Genomic DNA, 25727 nt, shown 5'->3' with positions numbered 1-25727 from the left:
CTGGAAAGAGTGTTATGTCCTGTTAGAGCTCTTAAGTTCTACTTAGCCCGTACTAAGTCCTTACGAGGTAGATCTGAGGCATTATGGTGCTCAGTTAAGAAACCATCATTGCCTATGTCAAAGAATGCTTTGTCATATTTTATCAGATTTTTAATACGAGAAGCTCATTCTCACTTGAATGAGAAAGACCGATGTTTGCTTAAGGTTAAGACGCACGAAGTAAGAGCTATAGCAACCTCCGTGGCCTTCAAGCAAAATAGATCTCTGCAAAGTATTATGGACGCGACTTTTTGGAGAAGCAAGTCAGTATTCGCGTCATTTTACTTAAAAGATGTCCAGACTCTTTACGAGGACTGCTACACACTGGGTCCATTCGTTGCAGCGAGTGCAGTAGTGGGTGAGGGTTCTACCACTACATTACCTTAATTCCAATATCCTTTTTAATCTGTCTCTTGAAATGTTTTTAAATATTGTTTTTTGGGTTGTACGGAAGGCTAAGAAGCCTTTCGCATCCTGGTTGATTTGGCGGGTGGTCAAAGTAATTTCTTGAGAGCGCCCAGATTAGGGGTTTGATGAGGTCCTGTTGTATGGGTTGCAGCCCTTGATACTTCAGCTCCTGGGAGTCTTTCAGCATCCTAAGAGGATCGCTGGGCTTCGTGAGGAAGACAGACTTACAAGGCAGAGTAATCGTCTAAGTCAACTTCCTTACCAGGTACCTATATATTTGGGTTTTGTTATATTATAACTGTCAAAAACTCTAAGCATATACGCTGTAAACTTAATTAACTCTGGTCTCTACCCACCACCTTGGGTGTGAATCAGCTATTATATATTCACCGGCTAAGTTAAATATTTAAAAATGATATTTTAATTATAAAATAAATTTTTGAATATACTTACCCGGTGAATATATAAATTAAAGGCCCTCCCTTCCTCCCCAATAGAGACGCAGCGGGACGAGAAGAATTGAGGCTTGTTTACATGCATATGCGGTATCTGGCCGATAGTTGGCGCTGGTGGGCACACCCGCAACCTTCATAGCGATCACTCGCGAGTTTTTGTGTGTTTTTCTGTCGAGCCGCTGGAGCAGCAGCTATTATATATTCACCGGGTAAGTATATTCAAAAATTTATTTTATAATTAAAATATCATTTTTTGCAATTGAGGAAGATACAGACCTAATGTGTTTCTCAAAAGTAGATTTGCTGTCAAGAATCACACCTAAAATTTTAAAAAGAGTCATACAAAGTTAAAGAACCATTATCAATGTTGAGATCCAGATGTTGAAGAGCCACTGTCCTTGACCTACTTACAATCATACTTTGAGTTTTGTTAGGATTCAACTTCATACCCCATAATTTGCACCATGCACTAATTTTAGCTAGATCTCTATTGAGGGATTCAGCAACCCCAGATCTACATTCAAGAGATAAAATTGATGCAAAGAGAGTAGCATCATCTGCATATGCAACAAGCTTGTTTTCTAGGCCAAACCACATGTCATGTGCATATAGTATGAAAAGTAATGGGCCAAGAACACTACCCTGTGGAACACCAGATATCACATTCTTATACTGATTATGGTGCCCATCAACAACAACTTTTTGCGATCTATTACTTAAAATTCAGTAATAATGCTAAGAAACTACCCACCCACTCCTAACTGTTTAAGTTTGAAAACAAGTGCCTCATGATTAACACGGTCAAAGGCAGCACTAAAATCAAGGCCAATCATACAAACTTCCTGACCACAATCAAGGGATTTCTGTACAGCATTGGAGATTGGGAGAAGGTCATCACATGCTCCAAGGCCTTTAAGAAAATAAAATTGCAAACTATGGAATAGATGATTACCTTCAGCAAACCTATTAAGACGTTCAAAAACTTTAGATAATATGGGAGTTATGGATATTGGGCGGTAATCAGTGGGATTTGAGCTACCACAAACACATTTACATAATGGAGTAACATTACTAATTCTCCAACAAGTGGTAAAAGCTCCTCTTCTTGCTAACTTGAGCAAAATAACAGATAACTTTTGAGCTAAAAAGTCTGCTGTCTTTATAAAAAACAAAGGAAAAATACCATTTGGTCTACACCTCCATAAGCATCAAGGTCCATCAGGAGAGCTTTAATTTCACAAGATCAAAAAGCTAAACTAGTTAGTTTAGCCTCAGGAAAACAGGAATGAAGAAGTTCGAGTTTTTCATTACTCTGTTTACTATCAAACACATCAGCCAAAAGGGCTGCCTTTTCCTTTGGACAGTGAGTGACTGAGCCATGTGGTTTAAGTTAAGGAGGAACTGTTGGATCTACACCAAAGAGTGCACATTTAAGGGTAGTCCACCACTTATGTTCCTGGGTTGTACCAGAAAGTGTTTCTTTCATGGTTAATGGTTAAATTGTATTCTTTTTCAGTTGAAGCATATACTCTCTGAGCTAAAGCTCTTAAGCTGAGTATAACTATTCCTGGTCAAATCTGATCTGTTACCCTTCCAAAGATGATAGGCCTCCAGCTCCACCAAATAAGCATGTCTACAATCATCATTGAACCACGGTTTGTCCTTCACTTGGTACCTTAGCACACAAGAAGGGATACGCCTATCAATTATGTTGACTAGATTCTCATTCAAAGGGACAACAGGATCAACACTACTATACAATTGTGACCAATTTAATCCCAAAAGGTCTTGCAAAATCCCTTTCCAGTTTGCTTGAGATTTCATATAAATTTTACATGAGTATGATACATCAGGGATAGGCTGCTCAGTCTTCACTACTTATGAAATCAAGGCATGATCAGATGTCCCGACTGGAGAACCAGCCTTACTTGTTATAAAGCCAGGGGAGTCAGTGTATACGAGGTCCAAGCAATTACCAGACCTGTGAGTACCTTCACTTATGATTTGCTCACAGCCTGATTCAGAGGCAGAGTCTAAAGCTCTTAAGCCATAGCGATCAGTAGGAGAAACGGAACTTTACCTTTCCCTGTTGTGAGCATTGAAATTTCCAACAAAGACAAAAGAGGCCTTTCTATCATCTTCTTGTATCTTAGCCATAATGGTAAGAAGACAATCAAAGATAGAATCATCCATGTCTGGATTCCGGTAGATCGAACTCAAATAGAAGTTTTTATGCCTGCCACAAACTTTTATTACCTAAATCTCATGACATCCACATTCATAGCAGGACTTATAAGAAGCAGGGTACTTAGTCCTAATAAACACCGCCATTCCCCTGGTCGTAGGGATGGCATCACATTTCAACATTATTGGCTTCTTAAAACCAGTTATAAAGAGCTCAGATGAGTGCCTCATATTAGAAACCAAAGTTTCTGAACACAAAAGAATGTCATACTGTCTCGACGCAACTGTAAGATGTTGAATATTTGTATGAAGACCACAAATATTGCAATACAGTAGACAGCATTGACGAAATCTAGGACGTACTGGTCCCAGATTTCGCTTAGTGTCTTCAGACAGCATAAGAATTAATGGTAATAAAAAAGAGACGTCATACTTAAAAACTAGATTAACAAGAACTATAACAAAAATAATATGTACAGAAATGTAAATAAAGTGATTGATCAAGCCCATACTCTATAGAAAAAATGGTCGGAAAAACTGGTCAACATGGAGGAGCCGATACACCATGCAAGGCTAAATACCCTCCAGGATAGCCACTTCAACTGAAGGGAGGACAGTAAGGATGGTTTTGAGAAGAAAAAGAATCGGATAAGGAAAAGACAACCTCTTGATAAACCACCAGGCATCCATGGCCCTTCTATGAAGCCTGCCCAACACACCATTTTAAAAAAACAAGAGGAAGAGAAAAAAAAATAAGATTGAATAGTATGCCCGAGTGTGCCCTCAAGCAAGAGAACTCTAACCCAAGACAGTGGAAGACTATGGTACAAAGGCTATGGCTCTACCCAAGACTAGAGAACAGTGGTTTGATTTTGGAGTGCCCTTCTCCTAGAAGAGCTGGTTACCATAGCTAAAGAGTCTCTTCTACACTTACCAAGAGGAAAGTTATCCTAGAGTATATCAAGAATTCACACAGCTATTTCTCCATAGTAGAATACTTTTAGAAGAAGTTAATTAATTTGTATTTTCCTATTTATTGTACAGATGGCGGTTCTTATTTTAGAAAGTTCTTAAGTTAATAGTTTATATGAAGGGGTATTCCTGTTTTGGAGATATTTGTTTATGTCATTTTACTGTATTAAAATATCTGAATGTCCTAATTAAAACTATTTTGCAGGGTTCCTATATTAGTATGATTTGTGGTATAGTAGGCAAGCAGAATACTGTATGAAATCTCTTCCAACTGTAATCAAATTTATAATACAGTAATTTCTAAAAACATTAGACATTGCTATGGCCTTCAGAACTTACAGTGATTAATTAATAGGGTATTTTTTGATGGCAAGATGTTCTTGTAATATTCATCTTGTAAGTTCCGTTACATTGAAAATGAAGTCATATACTGTATAATATCTATACCTTTTTTCCAGATTATAATCATAAGTGTCGGAACTGGCCTGACGCTGATTGGCCTTGTAGCTCGTTATTTGAGGAGGCGCCGGCGCACTCCCAAAAAGTCTGCTTTATATCGGCCAGATGATCCAAGTCGTAGTCACCGAAAAATTAAACCTATCACAATCCGTAGTCCATCTGGAGGTGGGTCAAAGCTCCATTTTGTCTGTTATTTTTACCACTTTAAACTTTTCCTAATAGGTCATAGTATTTACCATTATGGACTGTAATAATGAGGCTTTATTACAGGACAATACTTGATTTTAAAGGAACAAGGTTGCACAAGCTTTAGGCTTTAGTTTTGGCCATGCTGTCCTAGAAATAGCACCTTTTTATTGATTCCTATTTTAAAACCTCTTTCAGAACTAAGAAATCTTACTTTCAAGCCTTATATGATATTAAAAATAATTTCTTTCAGTTACTTTTTTTCAGTTTCTTTTTTTTCTTCTCATTTTATGTCTTGATATTAAAAATTCATAGTTGGTAATTATCTAACCATAAATTTTTTGTTTACGTAAACAATTAGATGCTGAAGTATGAGGTAAGATAATGAACAGATAGAGAAACTAATTAGGAAGTGTCGCTAAGACTATTTGTAAACAAAATACATATGATAGAACTGGTTAAGGACCAGACATGAGATTTTCCCGTACACACTTTTATGAGATTAAATCATTGTACTGTAGTGCTGAATTAACATTACCAAATACTGTATTATAATCAAACACAAATGGAAAAATGATGTCACCCTTTACTGAGTGAAGATTATTTTTCAATATTAAACTTAGCCGGTGATCATATAGCTGTCAGCTCTGCTGCCCGACAGAAAAACCTAAGGACAAAATACGCCAGCGATCGCTATACAGGTGGGGGTGTACATCAACAGCGCCATCTGTCGAGCAGGTACTCAAGTACTCCATGTCAACACAGAACCAGTTTTCTCTCTGTCGTGCCACTGGCAAGACCTACTAAATACGCTGTTGCTTTCTGGATTGATTTTCACGTTATTTGGTGAAGTATTCATTTCTGGTTATTAGCTTTCGCTGTGCAGAGGTTATCTTCAATACTTCCTTGCATTCTTTTATTGAATTTTGGATTATTTGTTGACGACTTGGATAGATTTTGAATTCCCCCTTTGACTAATTCAAGATGTCTGACCCTTCTCAAGTCCCCAAGTACAGGAAGTGTAGCGCTAGGGACTGTTCAAGGCGTCTTCCGAAGGCCTCTATCGATCCGCACACCATTTGTTCCAATTGTCGGGGGTAAAACCTGTCAATTGGAAGATCGATGTGAGGAATGCGTTGGGCTTTCGGAATTCGATTTTCAAGAATTCCTGAAATATTCACGTAGGCTAGAGAGAGATATAGTCAGGAGGAATTCGTCTCGCTCAGTTGATTTTTCCTCTCCCCATGCCCCACAACCTATTCCTTCCCCTGTAGTGGTTGCTCCTGATCCCCCTTCTAGCACTCAACAACCTTTGATGGCAGATTTGATGCGTGCCATCCAGGCTCTGGGTGAGAGAGTCGAGTCATTGGCGAGTGACCGCAACCAACTCATGGCTGACGTCAGGGAGTTGAAGGGTAAAAGTGCAGTGGGAAGTGAAGTGATTAGTGCAGTGAAAAGTGTTAGTGTTACGCATGAGGGTGCGTCTGTTCGTGCCCGTCGTCCTCCCAGTCCGGGACTTCTTGCAAGCTCCCAAGCCCAGGGGAGAAGCAATGTCGTACGACCAAAGGGTTCGACAGGCTTTAATCAGCGGACAGACGTTCCCTCCGTGGTTTCGGACGTATCTTTCCCAGATCGTCCCACCCACAAGAAGACGAGTGAGCCCGTTCATTCCTCGTCTGCGGAAGAGGTTTCACGCCAGAAACGATGGACCAAGGTCTCACGACCTCTTAAACGCAAGGTCCCTTCCGCGCAAGTCCAACGGCCGAGGTGTAGCCACTGGGTCAGTTCGGACTCGCTGCAGTCTTCTGACGACTGCACACCTCCTAAGAGAGGCAAAGTGGTACCGCAACAGGCAGTAACACCGTCTGTTGCCGCACCCGCTGCTGTAGACCCTAAGTGGTCTTTGCTACAGCCTATGCAGACTCAGTTAGCTTCTTTCATGCAGGAGTATCGTGCGGAGAAGGTTGACGCTGCACCCGTTAACCTACAACCTACCACGGTTGTGCGCCCAGTTGACGCTGAGGCTGCCTGCTCCCGCACTCCAGCTGTGAGAGTTCCTCCACCCATGCGCAGTCGACCCTGCCAGACGCATGTTGACGTTCACCAACGCACGGAACCCTCCGTTGACGTTCGCGTGTTACGACAACAGGAGGGTGGAGTTAAGTTGCCGTGTTTTGACGCTGTGCGTCAACCTCCGCAACCCACTGTGGTTTCCGCTACTCAACCGCAGTCAGGAGTAGACGCCTTGTGTCCCCACACAGCTATGGTTGTTGCCAGTTCACAGACTGACCAACGTTTCCATGACGTTGGGTCCAGTGCAGCCACGCATGCACCCGTGCTGCCGGACTCAGCCGCCCAGCTTTTACCTACTCCTTTGCCGCTTCCTCCTCAGCATTCAGACGATGGACTCTCTGATGATGACGAAGCTGCACATCTTGACGACCAACACACGGACATCGACGAACCCAAGACCACGCCTCCCTCCTTAGACTTTAGGAAAGTGCTTGCGCTGTTCAAGGATTTATATCCTGATCAGTTTGTGTCTGCAGCACCACGCTCGCCTCCCTCTGAGTTCGCTTTAGGCATGCAGTCATCCGCACCTGCCTTTACGAAGCTCGTACTCGCTCGCTCGTCCAAGAGAGCTTTAAGAGTACTGGGAGATTGGTTGCAGTCCAAGAAGCAGCTTGGGAAGACAGCCTTCATGTTTCCCCCGGCCAAGCTTGCTTCCAGATCTAGCGTCTGGTATGCCACGGGAGAAGTTCTCGGCTTGGGAGTTCCTGCCTCTGCCCAGGGCGACTTCTCAAGTCTGGTAGACTCTCCCCGCAGGCTGGCTATGAGACGCTCCAAGATTTGTTGGACTCCTTCGGATATGGACCATCTTATGAAAGGAGTATTTCGAGCATTCGAAGTCTTTAACTTCTTGGACTGGTGTTTGGGAGCGTTGAGCAGGAAGACCTCCCCTTCTGACAAGGAAACTTCCATGCTCATTATGTCCTGCATGGACAAAGCCATACGGGATGGTTCTAGTGAGCTTGCGGCTTCGTTCGTGTCCGGGGTCCTCAAGAAGCGGGATCACCTTTGCTCCTTCTTGTCAGCTGGAGTCACCCCATGTCAAAAGTCGGAACTTATGTTTGCTCCGCTCTCGAAGTGTCTCTTCCCTGAAGAGTTGATCAAGGAGATTGCCGCCTCCTTGATCCAGAAAGACACTCATGACCTGGTTGCTTCATCCGCACGCAAAGCCACCCCTTTGCCCTCCGTGCCTAGACCCAGGATGGACACTCCAGCGTCAAGGTTCATTCCGCCCTTTCGTGGCAGAGCCTCCAGCAGAGGAGGTGCTCGTGCCGAAGGTCAACGTGGGAGCAAGAAGAAGGGTTCCAAGTCCTCTAGAGGCAGAGTCTGACTGCCACCTTCTTCAGACAGCAGTGGGAGCCAGGCTCAAGAACTACTGGCAGGCCTGGGAGAACAGGGGCGCAGACGCACAGTCTGTGAAGTTACTCAGAGAGGGGTACAGGATTCCATTCTTGCGCAAGCCCCCTCTAGCAACAACTCCCATCGACCTCTCTCCCAGGTACAGAGAGGAGGACAAGAGACTAGCTTTACAGCAAGAGGTGTCTCTCTTACTACAAAAGGGAGCGGTAGTCATAGTCCGGGACCATCAATCCCCGGGCTTCTACAACTGTCTCTTCTTAGTGGCGAAGAAGACAGGAGGGTGGAGGCCGGTGCTAGACGTCAGTGCTCTGAATGTCTTTGTCACAAAGCAGACGTTCACCATGGAGACGACAAAGTCGGTTCTAGCATCGGTCAGGAAGGAAGACTGGATGGTCTCGTTAGACCTAAAGGACGCTTACTTTCACGTCCCCATCCACCCAGATTCCCAACCTTTTCTAAGGTTCGTTTTCGGGAAGGTTGTATACCAGTTTCAAGCCCTGTGCTTTGGCCTAAGCACGGCACCTCTTGTTTTTACGAAACTGATGAGGAATATTGCCAAATTCCTGCATTTAGCAGACATCAGAGCCTCCCTCTATTTGGACGACTGGCTTTTAAGAGCTGCGTCAAGTCGTCGCTGTCTGGAGAATCTAAAGTGGACTCTGGATCTGACCAAGGAATTGGGTCTCCTGGTCAATATGGAAAAGTCCCAACTCGTCCCATCCCAAACTATAGTGTACCTAGGAATGGAGATTCAGAGTCAAGCTTTTCGGGCTTTTCCGTCGGCCCCCAGAATCAGTCAAGCCCAAGAATGCATCCAGAACATGCTGAAGAAGGACCGATGTTCAGTCAGACAGTGGATGAGTCTGATAGGGACGCTTTTATCACTGGACCAGTTCATCGCGTTAGGGAGACTCCACCTCCGACCCCTTCAATTTCACCTAGCTGTTCACTGGAGAAAGGACAAGACGCTAGAAGCGGTCTCGGTTCCTATTTCCGAGAAGATGAAGTCTTCACTGACTTGGTGGAAGAACAACATTCTCCTCAGGGAGGGTCTGCCACTGGCTGTTCAGACCCCCGACCACCTTCTCTTCTCGGACGCATCGGACACGGGCTGGGGTGCGACATTGGACGGTCGGGAATGCTCGGGCACGTGGAATGCGGATCAAAGAACGTTGCACATCAACTGCAAGGAGCTACTGGCAGTTCATCTGGCCTTGAGAAGCTTCAAGTCCCTCCTTCTAGGCAAGGTGGTGGAGGTGAACTCCGACAACACCACAGCCTTGGCGTACATCTCCAAGCAAGGAGGGACTCATTCGATGACGTTGTACGAGATCGCAAGGGACCTCCTCACCTGGTCAAGAGATCGAAACATATCCCTAGTAACGAGGTTCATTCAAGGCGACATGAATGTCATGGCAGACCGCCTCAGCCGGAAGGGTCAAATCATCCCAACAGAGTGGACCCTTCACAAGAATGTATGCAACAGACTATGGGCCTTGTGGGGTCAGCCTACCATAGATCTGTTCGCAACCTCGATGACCAAGAGGCTCCCAATTTATTGCTCACCGATTCCGGACCCAGCAGCAGTTCACATAGATGCCTTTCTTCTGGATTGGTCCCATCTAGACCTTTATGCGTTCCCCCCGTTCAAGATTGTCAACAGAGTACTGCAGAAGTTCGCCTCTCACGAAGGGACAAGGTTGACGTTGGTTGCTCCCCTCTGGCCCGCGAGAGAATGGTTCACCGAGGTACTGCAATGGCTAGTAGACGTTCCCAGAACACTTCCTCTAAGAGTGGACCTTCTGCGTCAGCCGCATGTAAAGAAGGTACACCCAAGCCTCCACGCTCTTCGTCTGACTGCCTTCAGACTATCGAAAGACTCTCGAGAGCTAGGGGCTTTTCGAAGGAGGCAGCCAGAGCGATTGCTAGAGCAAGGAGGACATCCACTCTTAAAGTCTACCAGTTGAAGTGGGAAGTCTTCCGAAGCTGGTGCAAGTCGAAATCAGTATCCTCAACCAGTACCTCTGTAACTCAGATAGCTGACTTCCTTTTATACCTAAGGGAGGAAAGATCCCTTTCAGCTCCCACGATCAAGGGTTACAGAAGCATGTTGGCAGCAGTCTTCCGTCACAGAGGCTTAGATCTTTCCAACAACAAAGATCTACAGGACCTCCTTAAGTCTTTTGAGACCTCGAAGGAGCGTCGGTTGGCCACACCAGGTTGGAACTTAGACGTGGTACTAAGGTTCCTTATGTCAGCAAGGTTCGAACCACTTCAATCAGCCTCTTTTAAAGATCTCACTTTGAAGACTCTTTTCCTCGTCTGCTTAGCAACAGCTAAAAGAGTCAGTGAGATACACGCCTTCAGCAGGAACATTGGATTTACATCTGAAACGGCTACATGTTCCTTACAGCTTGGTTTTTTAGCCAAAAACGAACTTCCTTCTCGTCCTTGGCCCAAATCGTTCGATATTCCAAGCCTTTCTAATTTGGTTGGAAATGAACAAGAAAGAGTACTATGCCCTGTCAGAGCTCTTAAGTACTATTTGAGACGTACTAAACCATTACGAGGACAGTCAGAAGCTTTATGGTGCGCTATTAAGAAACCTTCTTTACCTATGTCGAAGAATGCAGTTTCTTATTATATCACCCTTTTGATTCGAGAAGCTCATTCCCATCTGAATGAGGAGGACCATGCTTTGCTGAAGGTAAGGACACATGAAGTTAGAGCTGTCGCAACTTCAGTGGCCTTCAAACAAAACAGATCTCTGCAGAGTGTAATAGATGCAACCTATTGGAGAAGCAAGTCAGTGTTCGCATCATTTTACCTTAAAGATGTCCAGTCTCTTTACGAGAACTGCTACACCCTGGGACCATTCGTAGCAGCGAGTGCAGTAGTGGGTGAGGGCTCAACCACTACATTCCCCTAATCCCATAACCTTTTTAATCTTTCTCTTGAAATGTTTTTTTTGTTGTTTTTTGGGTTGTCCGGAAGGCTAAGAAGCCTTTCGCATCCTGGTTGATTTGGCGGGTGGTCAAATTCTTTCTTGAGAAGCGCCTAGATTAGAGGTTTTGATGAGGTCCTTTAGTATGGGTTGCAACCCTTCATACTTCAGCACCTAGGAGTCGCTCAGCATCCTATGAGGATCGCGAGGCTCAGTAAGGAAGACGTACTTAAAAAGGCAGAGTAATTGTTCAAGTCGACTTCCTTACCAGGTACTTATTAATTTTATGTTTGTTATTTTGAATAACTGCTAAAATGAAATACAAAATACTTAGCTCTTAATGTTAACATATATGCTGGTCTCTACCCACCCCCCTGGGTGTGAATCAGCTATATGATCACCGGCTAAGTTTAATATTGAAAAATGTTATTTTCATTAGTAAAATAAATTTTTGAATATACTTACCCGGTGATCATAAATTAAAGGACCCACCCTTCCTCCCCAATAGAGACCCAGTGGGCCGAGGAGAAAATTGGTTCTGTGTTGACATGGAGTACTTGAGTACCTGCTCGACAGATGGCGCTGTTGATGTACACCCCCACCTGTATAGCGATCGCTGGCGTATTTTGTCCTTAGGTTTTTCTGTCGGGCAGCAGAGCTGACAGCTATATGATCACCGGGTAAGTATATTCAAAAATTTATTTTACTAATGAAAATAACATTTTATTGTAAAGAAATGTTTAATTTTATTAGATTGTTACTTCCTGTTGTAGAATACTTTCACACAGAATATTGTTTGATTTAGTTTTTAAGCCACTTTCTTTGATTAAATTTTTCATAGGAACTATTTTAGTTATCATCTTTGAGACTGTAATTTTGTCGGATGCCAGTTTAATTTCAGAGGAAATTTAGGGAATTTTCTTTAGTCAGTCGAAAAGAGAGCCAACATGTAGAAGTAATGACAAAGCTGTACAGCATATGATTTTCATTGTCAATGTTTGAGATGGCACTATGAAACACTCCTTGAGCATGAAGACTGTATCTGTTGACTATTTCTTACTTGGCAAATTACTTCTCAAGACCTGTATTCCGACTTTGGTTGATGATCCTTTGATTCTTTTCTACTGTAGTTAGTACTGTACTGTACTTCCAGTTATTTTTGCATTTGTTTAGACTTCAAACTTTTAAATCCATGGTTCATGGGCCATATGTAACTAGAACAAACCAACATATCTTAGATATTTTTGTTAGCTTTCCAAAAGTCTTGATCACCATAGGTCCAGAGGAGATGAAGAAGGACATAATGGAGATGAAGGGCTCTGGTATTGTATTTTGAAGGGAGTTGTATTGGACATCTTATTAGGAATTTCGCTACTAGCGAATGGCCAGTCAGTTATTCAACATTGATCATAGCTTGGACTGTAATGTTCAGATAAAACTTGCTGCAGTTGATATGTGTATTAGTCAAACTTGCACAATATTCGCTGACTCTGAGTTCAGGCTAATTTTGTTTTGTAAAGATATGACAGACACTGGATGAAGAAGGCTTGTAAAAGAAAACTGTTTACTTAGTTTTATCCAACCACAACAATTGGTACTAGCTTTGAAAATGGAAAATAGGCACCAGAATTAAAATTATATATGGTGTCAACAGTGTTATGACTCATGCTTCCTGCTAAGAAAAGTAATAAGTGACCCAGCTTAGTTTTTATGATAAGGAGTACAGTACATATAATTCTCTCTTGATTAATTGAAAAGTTTATTGCTCATATACCTTTACTCTTATATATCTTTAGTGCTCCAATATTTATTTTTAAGGCAATATAATCATCCCTGAACTAGCAGTAAGATTTAGAAAAATAGGGCTACTAGCTTAAGGAAGGCAAGCAGAGTTCTACTTTACATACATTCAAGTCCAGCTTTTATAAGAGCGAATACCGGCTGAAAATGGACCATTACACCTATCTTTGTAAATCATTGTTATTTAAAGAAATAAAGAGAAAGGTATTTCAAGGATATGCGGCAATAGATTTGTTTGGAAAAGTATTTATTGCACATATAGAGTATAGTCCTTGTAACCAAATGCTACCTGTTATAATTGTGAGGATGCTTTGTTGATTTAAAAAAAAAAAAGCAAAACAGTTATAAGTGTGTTGTAAATAAGGAAAGATGGAAATATAATAATAATAATTTACCAATCTTCGTTTTCCTTTACTGTTCTGTAGTTCATATTATTTTATAACTACCATGAACTATGAAGCGTAAAATCAGAGATGATAAATGGAGAACTATTGAATTCAAAGCTCAATTAGGGACGACTGGTGAAATCTAACCGAGGTGTAGGAGGAGATGATGATGATGCTGATGATGCAGTGTGGAAATTGAGAGCTCAAAGTCAATAGGTTTCTACATTTTTCCTACTTCCATATCTAAATTGTACTTTTTTCTTTTCATTTTATATGTTTCTGTTAATATTAGAAATACATAGTCGGTGATTATCTAACTACAGTATAAAGATTTGTTTACTTAAAGAATTAGATGCCAAAGTGTGAGGTAAGATAGTGAACAAATAGAGAAACTAATTAGGAAGTGCTGCTAAGACTATTTGTAAACAAAATACATATGACGTAACAGGTTAAGGACTAGACATGAGATTTTTGTACAGATTTTCCTGTACAAATTTCTTATGAGATCAAATCATTGTAGTGCTGAATTAACATTACCACAAATGGAAAAATTATCTCAAGGTTTGCAAGCCATATGAACACAAATTAGATCTTTAGAAAATTTTCGCTGGTTTGTCGCATGACTGTCTCCACTTACCACTGGTGGATATCCTCATTAGATAATCAAAAGTACAGTATCACAGTAAAATGGTACCTTAGAGATTGAACGTAATTCATACCAAAACTGTGTCTGAACACCAATTTGTTCAAATGCAAAATTGTTGGACTCTGGAAATAGGAATAATTTGTTTCCTTCCCAAGAATGGTTTTATTATGGAACATTTTAATGCAATGTTTGCAGTACTTCATCCAGATACAGTACAATACATCAATTCATACCAAAAAGATGAAAAGTTATATTTTATTGAATAAGGAAAAAAATATGGAATAAATAGATAAACTTCATTGTACCTGTAGTAAGAAGAGTGGATGGCTTGTGTGCAAGGTGGTCGTTAGGTGTTAACAGAAAGGCGAGGTGAATGCAAGTAACCCTTATTCAACAGATAACTAGCTTATGTACAAGCTTTTGTGAGGAAGAATGTCACAAAAACTCAAACAAACTAAAACATGTGAAGGCAAGCTTAAACAGTTTGTTCTGTTATCAGTCTGAGTAAGAATGTCACAAAAACTCAAACAAACTAAAACATGTGAAGGCAAGCTTAAACAGTTTGTTCTGTTATCAGTCTGAGCAAGAATGTCACAAAAACTCAAACAAACTAAAACATGTGAAGGCAAGCTTAAACAGTTTGTTCTGTTATCAGTCTGGGAGAGAGCAAGAGATGAAAAAAAACAATGGCATCACATTGTATAAGCGTGTATGAAACACCTGCGGCACACTTGAGTGGGAGGTGAAGAGGAGATGTTAGTGTTGCTTGGAAGGTAAGTCTCCCTCCATAAACACATTGTGTAACGACCTTTCTGTGGTTCTTTCTCTTCTGTGCTTCTTTCCGGACATTAACTGTGATTCACAGTGAAGGCCTTTTTACTAAAACTGATTAAGATAGATTTGTCTCTGCCTCCCTTTTAAGAGGTTTCGGAAATGACTTTATGCGTAATTATTATGAAAAAATTGTCTTTGGATGATATTTTCCCAAACATATTACTCGGGAGATGCTTTTTCTGAACTATTTGCCTCCCCATACCTTACAACACTATGAATGTCTCTTCTCTTTTATAATGTCAAACCAGCCTTGGCTAGCCTTAAATGTTCTCTAAAATGTATATCATAACCTTTCATTTAGGTGTTTTTAATGATGTGTTACTTTATTTGGTTCACTTTTTCCCCTAAGATAGTCACTGAATGCTGTCCCCCTCCAACTGTTTATCACAAATTAATCACAATGTTTAACCTTTCTCAATGATCTTACAATTTTTAAATAGAGGTGACACTCCTTTTCCTATAGAGTAATTGATTCTTCAATGGCTTCTTTATTTTTCAAAATTATGCAGATTGGTGAATTTCCTATACAGGGCTGTGCCACACTCTTTGGAATTGATGGTCATGTGGATACATCTTTCTGCCTTTTTATTATCATCTTTTTTAATTGGTTAGTGGTTCTCAAAACTTAACTTTTTGGTTTATCACTGCCACTACTTACCTTTTTTAGAATCCATTGTGTATGGATAAGTACTAAAAACACTAAGATAAATTAAGTTAATAAAAGAAAATTAACTTAACTATGTTTTGCGGGTCTGAACTGGGCAAAAACTATACATAAATTGAGTCAGTCGTCATTGTCTTGTATATGTCTTTTGCCCTAGCTGATTGCCTCGACCCATGAAGTTTTTCAAGTTGTTTAACATTCGAATTACTGTTCGATCTTTGTGGCAAAATATGTCATACGACTTTGTTCGATTACCGAATTGTTTGCGTTCTAAGTCATTCAATCTCAGAGGTATGGCTGTACTGTACCTCATTTTCACAAACATTTAAGGTGTTGAGTTATCTAGTCTGCAGTTGTCTAATTGATTATATGTAAAGTGCATTATATGTGTAAAGTAAATTAAACATATTTTTAAGTAGCAAGCATTGTGTAATACATACACACACATAAATGATGGAAGCAATGAAAACATTTAAAGAATACCCACATACAGTTATTTTAATGCTGCTTCTTCTGCAGTGTTTGGATAATGTAAAGTAGCCTTTGAAAATTAGTTTTGTGATATAATTGAAAATAAACCTAATTTTAGTGGGCTAACTCATTGTAGACTTGCATTACATTTATATTAAAAATTTATTTTGTTCTTGGCCATCATTATGTCAAAAACCAATTTTTGGTAATGTATGCTATATATTATTTGTAAACTTCCAGTCAAGACCAACATTGAGTAACAACATTTTAGAAGATGAAGGTTATGTACTGTATTAATTTAGGGGATTTGCACCGAGGCAGTGTGTATTAATCACAAAAAGTCATTATCATTCTAAAATCCTTTGCATTAACAAGCAAAGCAAAAGAAATAACTAAATACTTATCCTTAGTCATGTATTGTAGACAGAAAACAAGTGCGGTTATGACTAATGTGGAAGGCTTGTAACTTCTTCACAGATGTCTTAGCATTGAATCATTGGTAATTTCCTCTTTTAACATTCTGTCTGATGATGACATTCATAAATTTGGGGTATCTTAGAGAGAGATGTTAATGAAAGAGAGGATACTTGTAGGGAGTTTTAAGATCTCACGGTTCTGAAGGTCAAGAACAGCCAAAATATCATACTGAATGGGATTTCTTGATACTGAAAGAGGTTCTTCTATAAAGTAAGATTTAACTACATAGGATGTAATGCCTCCTTGTGTATCTTTATTTGATTTGTGAGAAAGTATTAATGTTACAATTTGGTACTACAATATTATAAAGTACTGTATATGTAAATAATGAGTCATCTCTTTCAGCCAAGAGGAGGATTTATTTCCATGTGAGGACTTTTTTTATGCTTGGTTTGAAATCATTTTGTACAATGTACTGTATGAGTTTTTTGTGACTAAGAAGCACAACCTTTATTTTTGATTGATAGTACAGTATTTTATGTTTTTTTTTCTTTATTTTTTGAAGAATGGTTAACTGTACAGCGCAGTACAGTACTGTACCTGGTTATCAGGGGAAGGTAAATCTATAGGTTTAGAAACCCTTGTATACTGCATAAATGGCTGCTCATAGTTTGTGGTTTTTCTTTGCACTTTCAGAAATACATAGTGTAGGTGGAAACATATCCCCAGGCTATCATAGGACTGTTCATCGTCAGAGTTCTGTCAGTAGTGACAGAACTAGCGTGGCCTCTGTCACGACACAGGTCACTGGCACCGGTAACACCTTGACACCTCAGCAGTACGGAGTAATGGGTTAGTGTTGCCTTCTGTGGGTTTTCGTTGTTATACGAGAGTCGATGTCTGTATCTTATGTTGTATGTGGTGATCCTATTAATGAAATGCTGTTTTGATTGCAGTGCTGCTGGATGTGAACATTTTTCAAACTATTATATAACACAATGCTGTACACATTTTATGACACAACTTCTTTGATAATTTATGGGCTTTTTTATCATGACCATGATTTGTTTCTACACTGATACAAACCCATAGCCTTTAATAGGAATATGATTTCAGTGAAACTGCAAACTTGGCTGTCAAAAATTATAAGGTGTCAGTACTTTCTGGGAGGTAGCAGAGAATCCCCCTGCACCAAAACACCTGGAAGCCGCTGTATGTCATCAGCTGCTGATCAGTATGGACATTCTCTTGGTCTCCCTAACTTGACTGCTTTTCCTTTTTTCAGAGTGCCATTGCTGTGTGTGTGTCGAATGGAGAAACAACATGCGGACATGCGGTTTTGCCCTGGAATTACTAGTCAAATGTACAGCACCTTTATGATCAGGAGCATTGTTAATCCCCTTTCTTTGTGTCTTATTTGCAGAGGTATATGATTGCTTTCAGTCCTCCTCTTTAAAGAGAGTAAAGAATGGATGTTATCGCATTTGGAAGAATATGGCAAAAGTAAAGCGTAAATTTTCAATATTAATCTTACCCGATGATCATGTAGCTGTCAACTCTGTTGCCCGACAGAAATCTACGGTCGGGATACGTCAGCGATAGCTATACAGGTGGGGGTGTACACAACAGCGCCATCTGTGAGTAGGTACTCAAGTACTTCTTGTCAACAAGAACTCAATTTTTTCCTCTGTCGTGCCACCGGCAAGACCTACTAATACGCCGTCCCTAACTGGATTTGTTTTCACAACTTTTTGGTGAAGTACACTATTCCAGTTTTGAGCTTTCGCTATGCAGGGGTTTTATCTTCATTTCAAAACTTGAACTCGTTTTGGATAGATTTAATTATGGTGACGAAGAGAGTATGGACTCTCTTTCACTTTTAAATGGCCGACCCTTCCCTTAGACGGAAGTGTTGGTGTCGAAGAGAGTATAGACTCTCTTTCACTTTTAATGACCGACCCTTCCCTTAGACGGAAGTGTGTTTAGGTTTTTGGTAATTTTGCTTAACAAAGTTATAGATTTATTTTATATCTCTCCGCCATTTATAGGCCTCTTCGATTAACTTTCCATTTTTTATAAACTTATAAAAATTAATTTTTATGTTTGTTTATATGCGACCTTTCCTAATAGTAGGCGGTCCTTACTTGGAACCGAAGTTAATTAACATTGAGCCCGTCATATCGTATTTCCTGTTAAGAATTTATGCTATTTTAATTTTAATGTTTTTGAAAGAATTTCTTTGATAGTCTCGTACTGTTTTCAAAGATGAACTAACGTTTAGTTTAGTCTCCGCAGTTGTTGACGTTCAGAACGTTCAACTTGCGCTCTATCGTTACGATAGAGAGAGAGTATTTCACGGTTTCACGTTGCAGTAAGAGTAAACCGATTCTAGCGTTTCGTTCATTCTTTCTTAGCTTAAATGGTTTTAATTCTAATAAAGGAACTTTTTATTTGGGAAACCTTTCAGTTTTTTTCCTTTAACAAATAATATGTTTTAACGATATATAATTGGGCTCATCTCTCAGGTTCTAAGTCAAGAGAGAGAGAGAGAGAGATAGAGACGGAGGGAGAGAGAGGAGGATAAACGTTTCGTTCAAGCGGGTAACGTTGTTCTCGTTTTTTACTCTTCTCCCTAGTCGCTATAGGGGAAGAAGGTAAAACGTTTCTAGAGTTTTATTCTTGTTCCCAGGCTTTATGCGGTGAGAGATTTTAAACGTAGTTTATTTGATCTAGTGTTTAGTCTCTTTTCCAGCCACTGAATTCTTTATCTTTCATTATGTTTTTCTGTTACATTGTAAAACTGTTTTCGCAATTACTACCTTTTAATGAAGGATAGGATTGCGTGTTTCAGGTACAAATCACTTAAGTTTCGAGTTCAGTGAAATAAGTGCAAACAGAAAATCAAAAGTGATAAAGTGATATGCGCAAAGTGTTACAGTGTTGCGTTCGAGGGTTCGTTTGTTCGTGCCAGTTGTTCACCTTGTCCGATACCTCTTACAAGCTCCCAAGCCCAGGGGAGAAGTAATGTCGAAGGACTTATGGGTTCCACAGGTCTTGATATACGAACAGACGTTTCCCTCCGTGGTTTCGGGTGTATCTACACACGTTGCCGACGTGATCACCCCACCCACACAAAGACGAGAGAGCCCATTTATTCCTCGTCTGCGGAAGAGGTTTCTCGCAGAAACCATGGACCAATCTTGCAGCTTTTAAGTGCAAGTCGGTCCCTTCCGCGCAAGTCCAACGGCCTAGGTGTAGCCACTGGGTCAGTTCGGACTCGCTCCAGTCATCCGACGACTGCACACCTCCCAAGAGAGGCAAGGTGGTACCGCAACAGGCAGTAACTCCGTCTGTTGCCGCACCAGCTGTTTTAGACCCTCAGTCACAACGGACAGTAGCTCCGTTTGTTGTTGTCTTTCATAGACCCTAGTGGTCCATGCTGCAGACTATGCAGTCTCAGCTGGCGGCATTCATGCAGGAGTATCATGCTGAGAAGGTTAACACTGCACCTGTTAACCTACAACCCGCTGAGGTTGTGCGCTCAGCAGATACTGCGGCTGCCTGCTCCCACACTCCACCTGTGAGAGCTCCACCACCGATGCGCAGTCCACCCTGCCAGACGTATGTTCTTGCTGCTCCATCCGCATCAGCAGTGGGAAGGTGCTGTAGAGCTGCCGGGTTCCAGCACTATGCGGCTTTCTCCGCAACCCATGCAGCATGCTCCGCATACCATACAGCATGCTCCGCAACCCACCGCAGCCCCTCCCACGCTCCAGCACTCTGCTTTTGTTGTTGCCAGCTCCCACACTCCGACTGCGGAGAAGGTTGACGATGCACCCGTGGGCCTACACCTCCCACGGTTGTGCGCCCGGCATGGCTTCCTGCTCTCACACTCTTGTTGTGAGAGCTCCTCCACCCATGCACAGTCAACCCTGCCAGATGTATGATGACTCCCACACACAGAGCACTCCGTTGCCGTGCGTGAGCTACCACAAGCTGCCGTGTTTTGACACGGTGTGTCAGCCTCCGCAACACACTGTGGTTACCGCCACTCGCCCGCAGCAAACTAGTCAGTCAGGAGTTGAGGCTTCCCCACACAACTTTGGTTGTTGCCATCTCACAGACTGTCAAACAGTTACATGACGTTGCCTTCTGGTCTGCTACTTATTCACCAGTGCTGTATGTCCTCACGCTCCTGTTGTGGTTGACAGTTCAGTTTTTGACAGTTCACAGACTGTCAAGCAGTTTCATAACGTTGCCTTCTGGTCTGCTGCTTTTGCACCAGTGAAACCCTCACTGAGAGAACCTAGCTTTTCTCGGATATGGTTCCTGTAGATGAGAAAGTGCTGTTCTCCCTCCTTCTGATATTCCCTTGAGGACTCTGTCATTTGGAGAGGAGCCTTAAGCTGCTTAGCCTCCTATGGACTTTAATTTAAGCATAACATGCTTCCAGGGAGGGTAAATGGTTCCGCTTCAGTCGCTAACCCCGTCTGTTGCCACACCTGCTCCCTTAGACCTTGGGCTTTGTTGCAAGACATGCAGTCCAAGCTTAGTCCTTGATAGAGGATTTTTTACGGAGAAGAACCTTCTTGCCAACGACCTTCCTACCGGTTGGTTGTACGCCCTGTTGACGCTGAGGTATCCTACTCACGTCCGCCAGTTGAGATGATTCCTCCACCGGTGCGACCCAGTGTGGGTTGCCAGTCGCACGTTGACGTTAAGCTACTCTCGGAGGTGGTTGTGGACGTTCAGTGTTTCACTGGGAAGACGTTCAACAACCAGCAGAGGTGACTTGTTGTGACGCAGTGCGGCAACCTCAGCAACCCGATAAGGGGTTGTCTGTACTACCCAGACAGTCTAGACAGTTTCGGGTTGTCGCTGTACTTCCTCGCATCCCCATGGTTGACAGTTCACAGACTGTGCAGCAGTACCATGATCTTGTGTCCGGCTCCGTCACGCATCCTCCAGTGCGACCGGATTCAGCGAGTCAGACGTTGCCCACTCCGTTGCCGTTTCCTCATCAGTTTCGGATGAGGAACCCTCTGATGAGGACATGGCTGAACAAGAAGATCAATCCCCAGCCCTGCTATCCATCCAGAAGATGCTGAAGAAGGAATACGGCCCTGTCAGGCTGTGGATGAGTCTGGTTAGGACACTGTCATCCGTGGTTCAATTGGTGTCACTTGGAAGACTTCACCTCCGTCCTCTTCGGTTTCATCTAGCTCTTCACTGGAAAAGGACGAGACGCTAGAAGCGGTCTCGATCCCGGTTTCCGGAAGATAAGTCTGGTCTAACCTGAGGAAAGGACTTTATCAACCTTTTATAGGGTCTTCCCCTGACTGTTCAGACCCCCAACCACGTTCTCTTCTCAGACGCATCGGACGTAGGCTGGGCTGCGACCTTAGGCGGTAGGGAATGCTCGGGATTATGGAACTCGAGTCAAAGGACAATGCATTTTAACTGCAAGAAGCTTCTGGCAGTACGTCTGACCTGGAAAAGCTTCAGGTCTCTCCTTCAAGACAAAGTAATGGAGGTCAACACGGACAACTCCCTGCTTTGATGTTCATCTCCTAGCAAGGAGGGACCTACTCTCTGACATGGTGCGAGTTCGCTAGTGACCTCCTCTCCTGTTCAACAGGTCTAGACTTTTCACTAGTAACAAATTTCTTCCAAGACAACTTGAATGTCTTAGCAGTTTGTCTCAGTAGGAAGGGACAATAATTCCAACATATTGGACCCTCCACAGAGATGTATGCAAGAGACTTTGGGTCACCTGGGGCCAGCCAACCATAGATCTCTTCGCAACCTCGATGTCCAAGAGGCTCTCAATACTTTGCTCACCTATCCCGGACCCAGCAGTGGTTCTTTTAGATGCCTTTCTACTAGATTAGTCTCATCTAGATCTATATGCATTCCCTCCGTTCTAGATTGTCAACAAGGTACTGCAGAAGTTCGCCTCTCACGATGGGACAAAGTTGACACTAGTTGCTTCCCTCTGGCCCGCGAGAGAATAACTTACCGAGGTACTTCGATGGCTAGTAGACGTTCCCAGAACTCTTCCCCTAAGGGTGGACCTGCTACGTCTGCCACGCGTAAGAAGGTACTCCAAGGCCTCCACGCTCTTCGTCTCACTGCCTTCAGAGTATCGAAAGACTCTCGAGAACTAGAGGTTTTTCGAAGGAGGCAACCAGAGCGATTGTTAGAGCAAGGAGAACATCCACCCTTAGAGTCTACCAATCGAAGTGGGAAATCTTCCTAAACTGGTGCAAGTCAGTATCCGTATCCTCGACCAGTACCTCTGTAACTCACTTAGCTGACTTCCTCTTATATCTGAGGAAAGAGCGATCTCTTTCAGCTCCCACTTTCAAGGGTTACAGAAGCATGTTGGCATCAGTCTTCCGTCACAGAGGCTTAGATCTTTCCAACAATAAAGATCTACAGGACCTCCTTTAGTCTTTTGAGACCACGAAGGAGCGTCGTTTGGTTACACCTGGTTGGAATTTAGACGTGGTTCTAAGATTCCTTATGTTAGACAGGTTCGAACCACTTCAATCAGCCTCCCTGAAAGATCTCACCTTTAAGACTCTTTTCCTGATATGCTTAACCACAGCTAAAAGAGTCAGTGAGATTCATGCCTTCAGCAAGAACATCGGATTTTCATCCGAAACGGCTACATGTTCTACATCTTGGTTTTCTAGCCAAACACGAGCTGCCTTCTCGGCCTTGACCAATATCGTTCGTTATTCCAAACTTATCGTATGGTTGGAAATGAACTAGAAAGAGTATTATGTCCTGTAAGAGCTCTTAAGTTCTATTTTAAAAACCTTTACGGGGCCCGTCTGAAGCTTTATGGTGTTCAGTTAAGAATTCATCTTTGCCTATGTCAGAGAATTCTTTATCCTATTATTTTCAGACTGTTAATACGAGAAGCTCATTCCCTTCTGAATGAGGAAGACCAAGCTTGGCTGAAGGTAAGGACACACGAAGTTAGAGCTGTCACAACTTCCGTGACCTTTTAATAATTAGATCTCTGCAAAATATTTTCGACGCAACCTTTTGGAAAAGCTAATCAGTGTTCGCGTCTTTTATCTTAAGAATGTCCAGTCTCTTTACGAGAACTGCTACACTCTGGGACCATTCGTAGCAACGAGTGCAGTAGTGGTGGGGGCTCCACCACTACAATTCCCTAATTCCAGAATCTTTTTAATCTTTCTCTTGAAATATTTCTGGGTTGTCCGGAAGGCTAAGAAGCCTTCCGCATCCTGGTTGATTTGGCAGGTGGTCAAATTCTTTCTTGAGAAGCGCCTGGATTAGAGGTTGTGATGAGGTCCTTTAGTATGGGTTGCAGCCCTTCATACTTCAGCACCTAGGAGTCGCTCAGCATCCTAAGAGGATCGCTAGGCTCAGTAAGGAAGACGTACTTAAAAAGGCAGAGTAATGGTTCAAGTCGACTTCCTTACCAGGTACTTATTTATTTTATGTTTGTTATTTTGAATAACGGCTAAAATGAGATACGGGATACTTAGCTTCTTTGTTAACATGTATGCTGGTCTCCACCCACCACCCTGGGTGTGAATCAGCTACATGATCATCGGGTAAGATTAATATTGAAAAATGTTATTTTCATTAGTAAAATAAATTTTTGAATATACTTACCCGATGATCATGAATTTAAGGACCCGCCCTTCCTCCCCATAGAGAACCAGTGGACCGAGGAGAAAATTGAGTTCTTGTTGACAAGAAGTACTTGAGTACCTACTCACAGATGGCGCTGTTGTGTACACCCCCACCTGTATAGCGATCGCTGGCGTATCCCGACCGTAGATTTCTGTCGGGCAACAGAGTTGACAGCTACATGATCATCGGGTAAGTATATTCAAAAATTTATTTTACTAATGAAAATAACATTTTTCACCTTTTGAGTCTTTTTAAAGGCTGAAGAAGTCTGCTAGTTGTTTCTTTTTGTCCTTAGGTATATAACCCCTTGAGCCCTCTCTGTTTTCCACCAAGGTGTTGGCAAAGATGCAGAATGACCCAGATCTTCTGTATCCTCTAGTGGCATAGAAGGTGGCTTTAGCTGATTTTCACAGTAAATCCTTTACGCCTCATATTGACAAGGCCAAGTCCTTGACTTGTGAGATGCTGTGGCCTTCTTTAGGATCAGAGGCCCTTTCATCCACGGAGAAACAGCGGTAAGTCTTAGTACGACCTCCAAGTCTCCTGTTGCTACCACTTCTGCTGCAGCAAAAGCAGTGCCTGATGTGACCCTTTCCGGCCTGACCCAGACCGCTGTGGATGTAGTTCATGACAGGTCCTCAGCTTCATTAGTCCCATCACCCACTGATATGATGATGACTGGGAAAGGGAAGAAGCAGTTGTATCCTCCTTCCCCTCTCAAGGCAATTTTGACCTCCTTCAGAAGTCTTCGGCTCCTGTCCACCTCCTGAAAGTGAGAAGGGAGCACTTCTCCTGTGCTCAAGCTTAACAAGTGTCCTCCCATTTTAAACACAAGACTTACCTGGTGGTTATATATATAGCTTACGTCCTTGACATCACGGCAGAAAAATTAAAAAAAATCGTGCCAATCGCCGATTGGATAGCCAGGTGTGCTACCCACGCGCCCCTGGTGAGGTACCCAGAAACCATTCCCTCGGTATTCATATATCTTCCCTGCCGGCGCTAGCGGTAACATTGGCTTGATATTCTCCTCACGTTTTGACTGATTATTGCTATCCCTTTGGAGAAGTACAATAATTATGGTTTTTGACTCTCGCTTGATTGATTTTTCGTTTAGATACTCTAGTTATATGTTTGGATATTGATTTTTTAACCCTTGCTTGTATTTGATCTCTCTGTCAAAGTTCTTTAAATGTAGGGGTAAAGTTTGTAAACTTGATGATAGGTGTGACGAATGCCTTATTTTGTCTGATCATAAGTGGCTTAATTTCGATCGTTATATTTGTAAGTTAGCTAAAGATAGGGTAAGACATAGTTCTTCTCTTTCTTCTAAAGATTCCTCTTCTTATGTCACTGTTCCTATTCCTTCTCCTGTAGTGGTAGTTCCAGATCCCGCTACAAGTACCATGAATGAACCAACACTTAAAGATATGATGTTGGCTATCCAGGCGTTGGGTACGAAGGTAGAGTCTATGGCTGCGGATAGAACGCAGTTAATGGCTGATGTTAAACAGCTAAAAAGTGAAAGTGTTAAAGGTACAGCGAGTGCTATTAGTGCTGTGGAGGGTACGCCTGCTCGGGCTTGTTGTTCTCCTAGTCCTGGACCTCTTCCAAGCTCCCCAACCACTGGGAGAAGGAATGTCGAAAGACGAAAGGAAACGAGAGGCATTACTTCCCGAGCAGACGTTCCCTTGAGCGTTCGTGATTTTTCCCAGGATGTTCGCTCTTACCGTAGTAAAGGCGAAGTTAAAAAGTT

The 25727-nt window shown here is 42.2% G+C and overlaps 1 protein-coding gene across 1 annotated transcript in view; it reads left to right on the top strand.

Annotated features, from left to right (window-relative positions):
- LOC137622770 (uncharacterized) overlaps positions 1-17151 on the top strand; it is a 76458-nt gene extending 59307 nt beyond the window's left edge. The window contains exons 3-4 of the mRNA XM_068353357.1: positions 4517-4682; positions 16991-17151. Coding sequence (XP_068209458.1) covers positions 4517-4682; positions 16991-17151 — 327 coding nt within the window. The remainder of the gene's footprint in view (positions 1-4516; positions 4683-16990) is intronic.
- Positions 17152-25727: the final 8576 nt, after the last annotated feature.

Source organism: Palaemon carinicauda, chromosome 29 (assembly GCF_036898095.1).
Source record: "Palaemon carinicauda isolate YSFRI2023 chromosome 29, ASM3689809v2, whole genome shotgun sequence".
Lineage (NCBI taxonomy): Eukaryota > Metazoa > Arthropoda > Malacostraca > Decapoda > Palaemonidae > Palaemon > Palaemon carinicauda.
The sequence above is the reverse complement of the archived record's forward strand: the minus strand, read 5'-3'. Positions and strand labels throughout refer to the sequence as shown.